This window comes from Solanum stenotomum, chromosome 1 (genome assembly GCF_019186545.1).
Source record: "Solanum stenotomum isolate F172 chromosome 1, ASM1918654v1, whole genome shotgun sequence".
NCBI lineage: Eukaryota > Viridiplantae > Streptophyta > Magnoliopsida > Solanales > Solanaceae > Solanum > Solanum stenotomum.
In genome coordinates, this window is record NC_064282.1 from 64,092,739 (window position 1) to 64,099,394 (window position 6,656).

Here is a 6,656-nt window from a genome sequence, read left to right on the forward strand (position 1 = left end):
CACCTAAAACAGTCTTCAAACTTTTAATGAATAATTTTGTAATTCAATTTCATACTAAAAAAAAAAATCTCGCTTAGAGTATGGTAGGACGAAATATATAAAAAACTTTTAAATTATAGATAGCAGTATTTGTTGTTATTTAGAGAATGAAAAAAAGTACTTTATCCTGCAACCACTATTCAATTTCCAGAAACTTGGCTAACATCTAATATCAGCAACCAAAACAAAAATAAAGAAAAATAATTAATTATTCAGTTTTCAGAAACTTGGCTAACCTCTAATATAAGCAACAAAAACAAATTAATCAAACACGAACTATCCACTTGACAAAATATTTCTCAAAAACACTTAGGGAAGAAAAGAGAAAATGGCATAAATGGTTCCTAAACTATCACAGTAGATCTAAATTAGTCCTTTAACTTTATATTTGACGGATATAGTCCTTTAACTATACCCTTTTGTCAAGTTTGGTTTCTATTCAATTTTTATATCCATGTTAACAAACACCGTCATTCAGTACTTTCTCTCTTGATTTTCTTTTTCCCTCCTATTTTCTTCATTGTCGCTACAGTTAAGAAAATCCTAAAATCTAGATTTTGGCGAGTTTGACGCGGTTTCTATGCTAGTTTTTGTGTAGTTTGGTGCTGATTTTTGGTGGTTGGGTGTTGTTGTCTGTGCAACAGTTTGGTGCTTTTTTTGCGCAGTTTGGTGACGTTTTTGTAGCTGTTTTTGTGCNTTTGACGCGGTTTCTATGCTAGTTTTTGTGTAGTTTGGTGCTGATTTTTGGTGGTTGGGTGTTGTTGTCTGTGCAACAGTTTGGTGCTTTTTTTGTGCAGTTTGGTGACGTTTTTGGAGCTGTTTTTGTGCAGTTTGGTGACGTTTTTGGAGCTGTTTGGTGACGTTTTTGGAGATGTGTTTTGTGCAGTTTGGTGCTTTTTTTTTTGTGGTTTGATGTTGCTGTCTAGTGCTGTGTTACGTATAGTTTGGTGTTGATTTTGCAGTTTTCTGTTGATTGGGTGTTTTGGTGCTGCAATTTGATCGAAGTTTGATAACTGCTACTTTTTTTTTGTAGCTTAAGCTATTTTCTGCACAAAACTGTTGAAAACAGAGCACTATAGTTCAATTTAGTTGCTGATTTTTGAACTTTTCTGCAATTTTATGCAGTTTCATTGATGTAATGACCAAAATTATTAACATGAAAATAGAATAATATTTTCTCAATTGTGTTCATTACTTTGCATTATGCTTTAGCTAGCATGAAATAACGATCAACGACATAATTACAAACAATGAAGAAAAGAACTGGAAAAAAAGAAGTGAGGAAATAGTGAAATAATAGACAAAGAAAATGACAAAAAAGAAAGTCAATGGAGAAAAATTAGAAAAAAGAAAGTGAGGAAACAATGAGATAATGGAGAAAAAGAGGTGGCAAAAAAAAAGGAGACAGAATTCAATCATGTATGTTAACAGTGTTTGTTAATATAAAAAGTGATATAGACCAAACTTGACAAAAGGGTGGATAGTTAAAGGACAATATCTGTCAAGTGTATAGTTAAAGAACCATTTTAAACCTACTGTGATAGTTTAGGGACCATTTATGTCATTTTCTCGGGAAGAAAACAAGTAAATTTTTATAACTTGCCACAGAAACTATAATTTTCTTCTAGGATGACAACTTTTCACATACATCCTAGTTATTAACAGGACAATCACGAAACACAATTAACACGATTGATGTTGCAGTAAAAATGAATTAAGAGAAAAAGAACCAACGAGCATTAACAGCTTCCTGATAGTTTAATATACTCCGACCTCGTTTCTAGCTCTATCCATTAGTTTTAAGGGGGGGAAGCAATGCTAAACTGCCACAACAGATTGATAAGATAGACTAATATAACAAAAACCCTCATCTAAAACCCATGTAACTTGACAAGGAAAAAGGTAATTGCCTAAAATAAGCCACAAGACGAAAGAAACAAAAAAAATTCATAAACCCAAACCAAGGTCTGAAACTAATCAAAGCTAAAACACCAAGAAACTGTCCCACGAGGGAAAATGGGGCTTCCATACTTTCCCAACTCTTCTAGAAACAGATGACTCTAGACTTCATGCCAAATATTGAATTTTCTCTGAGAACTTATTTCCAGCAACAACCAACTCCAAATGCTGCTCGGATAACAAGGGAAGCCATGGTTATGAGATCTAACCAAGCACCACTCATGTGCATATCATGTAGTCATAAAGCTCCAATCTAGGACCTCTTAACCACAGACCACCCTTTCATTAGCTGAAGTTAGCACCCATTAGAAGCCCCATTTGCTACAGGTTTCTTTTCTGATACAGTGACTGGTTTAGCATCCTTCACATCATCTCCTGATTTTGTAACTGGTACAATTTCGGTAAGCTTGACTTCCACAGTGGTAGTCTGGGCAGCAGCCGGTAAATTTTCTTTGTTCAAACAAGCAGAAACTTCTGAAGGTTTCTGTGACTTGAGGTCAACCTTTGAATTATCTCTGTTCTTTTCTTCAGTAGCTTTACCTTCCCATACCTGAGACTGACACAACCCAAAAAAAACCCATATTTTACTACCAAAAAGAGATCAAGTTATGAAGACGTTAAGTACTGTCAAATGCCCAAATGAAAGCACCCCATCATGTTCTTTTTCAAATTCATCTGATAGCAAACAATCCAAGCACATAGAAGCTACCTGCTTCTGGAATAGCTGTTGCTTGGCCTTCTTATCCTGAATTCTCTTCTGACGATCCTCATAGAACTCGAAATCATCAAGGATGCACTGTTTGCTAATATGATCCTTAAATATCTTGAGCACTTGCAGACCCTGCTCCACTTTAACCTGTACCAAACAGAGAAACAGCTGGTAAAGACTTGCTATTGACATTTATACAACAGTCAAATTAACAAGGACAGACTATACACCACGCCCAAAAAACACTACCCTTCTTTCTCACAAAATTAAAACCAGTCACATACCTCCTGAGTATCTCTGCTGTTCGTAACAGGCTTGTTCTCGTTGTTTTCCAGTGTAATGTGTTTCAACAAGCTATTTGGTACATCCTTCACAATGTGCCACTTGACAGGAAAACAGCCGACCCACTTGTCTTGCTGCCAATACTCCACATTCTTGTTGAAATCAACTGGCCCTACCATCTCTGCAACACCAACAAACTGTCCACTTGTATTTACCTGGATAAAAAGACCAAAAAATGAGCAATCATGAGGATGTGAATAAAGAAAAAAATGATCATATGTATTTTCATGTATGACCAGAATTAACAAAAAAGGCTAGAGCAATGTATCGAAGAAAGCTCACCGAGAAGAAAAGAAAAACTGGGCAGCCTCCAGAATTTTGTTGAGCCTCTTGGTAAGCAGCATCAAGCTTCTTGTTGCCATTTGGTGTGCTAGCCCACACATTATATTTGATGCTTTTGTGCACATCATCTTCACTGTAAGACTTGATGATAAAGAATTTGGCATCAGCATATGTCACTGAAAAATCTGGATGGTTGTATTGTTCTCTGTCAGGAATCAGGCTTGGTTTAACTTCCTCAGCATCTTTGGTTATAGCAAGGGGGATGTTCTGCCCCTTGACTGCCAGAGCAACTGGTGTAAAACTCTTCTGATTCTTGGATCCTTTACCTCTCGGTCCCCTGTTGAGCTCATTTAAACCATCCATGTTTTCATTGCCATAGCCATAGAAACTATTTCCTCTACCCCTGGGTTTAGACCTGTTATCAACTGTCATCCACCCACGACCTGTAGCGCGAGTATCATACCGGTTAGGCCCAAACCCCATGCCAGAATTGAATGTGTTCCCAAACTGCCCGTAATATTTGTTGGGATACATCCTATTCATATACCCATTAGTTGTGTTCACGCCAGATGAAGGCCTTGGGTGGTGCATGCCCTGACAATAAAACAGTAGAATCAGTATCAACAAGTAATTGCCTTAAACACGTATACTGGAGTAACTACTACAAGTTTCTAAAGGAGACTGTAAATGTAGGAAGAAAAAGAACAGATCAATACTCTCGAATAACATACCATTACATGTGGATGAACATTCTGATTCTTTGTTGATGGAGCAGCATAGCCATTAGAAAATGATGGCGTAAAAGAATTGTTCGCCACTGGCCTAGCTTGCCCATCAGTGAACATTGACCCATCAATCCATGGAATGGGAGAATGCACACCATCAAAACCCAGTCTAGGGTCCTGATAACCTGAAGCAGCTCCTCCAGGCAATGTGCCAGGTCCATAAGAACCATTAGCATTTAAGGATGAATTCTGGAATGCAGGCCTCACAGGCATATGCCCAGTATTTCCCTTTACACCACCATTTGCAACGACATTAGAGTTACCTTTAGCAGAATCCACAGATAATGATGCTTGGTCAGCAGCTGCTGCAGAGGTGGCAATCTCACCTTTTGGCAGGGCAGCTGAAGTAGTGTTTGAAGTACTGGTCAGGGGGAGTGGCTGGAAATACGGATAGTGATATTGTTGTGATCCATAAAGTTGGCCATCATGCCCCACAGTAGGGACAGGCGAAGTAGCAGGTGAATATGGGCTATAGGGTGCATATCCATAGGCATGATGATAGATAAGTGAGCTGTTGTCTCCATAAACTCCCTGCATTTCAATTAAATCAAAACCACAAACATACACAAAAAAAAAAGAAAAAAATAATATCTGATTGATCTAGAAAGAAGCAAGTCAGGACAGCAACAAAGTATCTCATTACACCAAAATGGCAATACAGGAAAAAAGATTAACACATCAAATATTGTAGCAAGAGTTCAAGCAGAATAATTTACAGGCATCTCAACTCCATCCGGATTCGCATATCGTGCATAGTCCTCCCACTCATTAGCAGAAGCATCATATCCTACAGCAGATACGAAAATATGTTAGTAAAAGCACATTATCATATGCTAAAAATAATAAATAAATAAGACATTATTTATCTAAATAGAAGTACTTTATTTTATAAATCATAGCAAAAGTACTTAATATGTTGTTCTAACACTGACACGAAGTGAAGCTGAAATTAGCATACCATAATAGTACGCTGTTGAGGTATAACTGTTAGGAACATAGCACAAATTTGGATCCATGAATTCCGGTAACACAGGTGTCACAGACCGATCTGTCGACTGAACCTGACTGTTTGCCCCATGTGTAGGGTTCCCAGAAGGCTGAAAAAGAATCAAAATTTCCAATTAAGAACTGTAGACCAATTGAATGAAATCAATCATTTAGATAGATGATTAAAGAAAACTTACTTTCTTTTTTGCGTCTGCAATTTCAAGAGTCTTACTCCGAGAATCCAATGACAAATTCTGCAGCAAATCTGCAGCTTCTACGGCGTAACAGTAAAAGAAAAACAAAAACATTCTCCACAATTTCCCAAAAGAAGTGACTAACAACTAAACCAAGAGAAACAAATTCCAATAATACCAATCAAATTTGGACTGAACAAAGCATGACTTTTCAAATTATGTACTACTTAATAAATAATAAATTCACACAAATTAGCTTATACCACTTCAATTCCGCCATTTCAAATAATTAAACAAATTAGCACTTACTTTTTGAACCAATATAAATCCGTAAAAAAGAGTCGTATATCACCAAACAGCTAACCCGCCAACAAGTATAAGTTGAATATACCAACAAACGAAGAAACAAAACAATTGAATCCCATATAGAAAAGCCTAAAAAAAACAAGGTTCTGTATAAGAAAAACACAAACATCGCTCTACATGATTAAAAAAAGAAAGAGTAACACAAATCAAGCAGCCAACAGCAACAGATTTGACAACCTCAGATCTACCGAAGCCGAATAGAATCAGATAAAAATAAAAACCTACCACATCAACACGGACATACATATATCTACTGTATATGAATCTCCTCATATATAAAAAGAAAACTTGGGTTGATTAGATTCTAACAGGAAAAAACAAAGAAAAGCAATGAATACCCATATAAAAGTAGATATGGTAAGGATACGATCAGCAGGAGGAGCACCAGCAGCCATTCCGAGCTAGATCTTCAACAGGAGAAGCTGTAAAATCCTGAAGATGAAGAGGGTTTAAGGAAGGAGATAGATAGAAACCCTAGAAGAGGAATGGGTTCGAGAGAGTTTCAGCCGCCACACAAGTAGAGAGAGAGAGAAAAAAGAAATAAAAAGAGGGTTTAGGTTTGGGTTTTGAGAGAGAGAGAAGATTTTGTTCACTAAAGGGATTGTGATTCAAATAGCACCACGTATTTGCTCTTAAAGGCCCTTTAATTTTCGTATATTTGCAGATCTGACTACTGCCATCTCATTTGAGCTGATGTGGCATTATATTAGTGGTCAATAGTTTGAATGCTTAGAGTGGCTTTTTTTTAAATAGGACAAAAATGTCTATTTTGTGATTCTTTTAGGTGTATACTTTTGCAGTTTCCTTGCAATTGCATTAACCCCTCACTAAGAAACCAAAGAAATGAAGACACAAAAATAAGAAAAAAACTTATCTGCATCGGGTGTTTATATCAAATTATTATAATTTTTATTATTACATGATTTAATGAAGTAGAATATATGTTAATTAATTATGATTAAGTAAAATAAATTATAAATTTAAATACATTAC

The 6,656-nt window shown here is 36.4% G+C and overlaps 1 protein-coding gene across 1 annotated transcript; it reads right to left on the bottom strand.

Annotated features, from left to right (window-relative positions):
* Positions 1-1,863: 1,863 nt before the first annotated feature.
* LOC125855111 (YTH domain-containing protein ECT4-like) lies at positions 1,864-6,245 on the bottom strand. Its single transcript, XM_049534787.1, has 9 exons — positions 6,031-6,245; positions 5,301-5,377; positions 5,075-5,213; positions 4,833-4,903; positions 4,063-4,647; positions 3,332-3,925; positions 2,992-3,204; positions 2,708-2,854; positions 1,864-2,554 (listed from the first exon to the last, which is right to left on the bottom strand). The coding sequence occupies exons 1-9, from the start codon at positions 6,056-6,058 to the stop codon at positions 2,294-2,296; spliced, it is 2,115 nt and encodes a 704-aa protein (XP_049390744.1). The 5' UTR covers positions 6,059-6,245; the 3' UTR covers positions 1,864-2,293.
* Between the last annotated feature and the right edge of the window lie 411 nt (positions 6,246-6,656).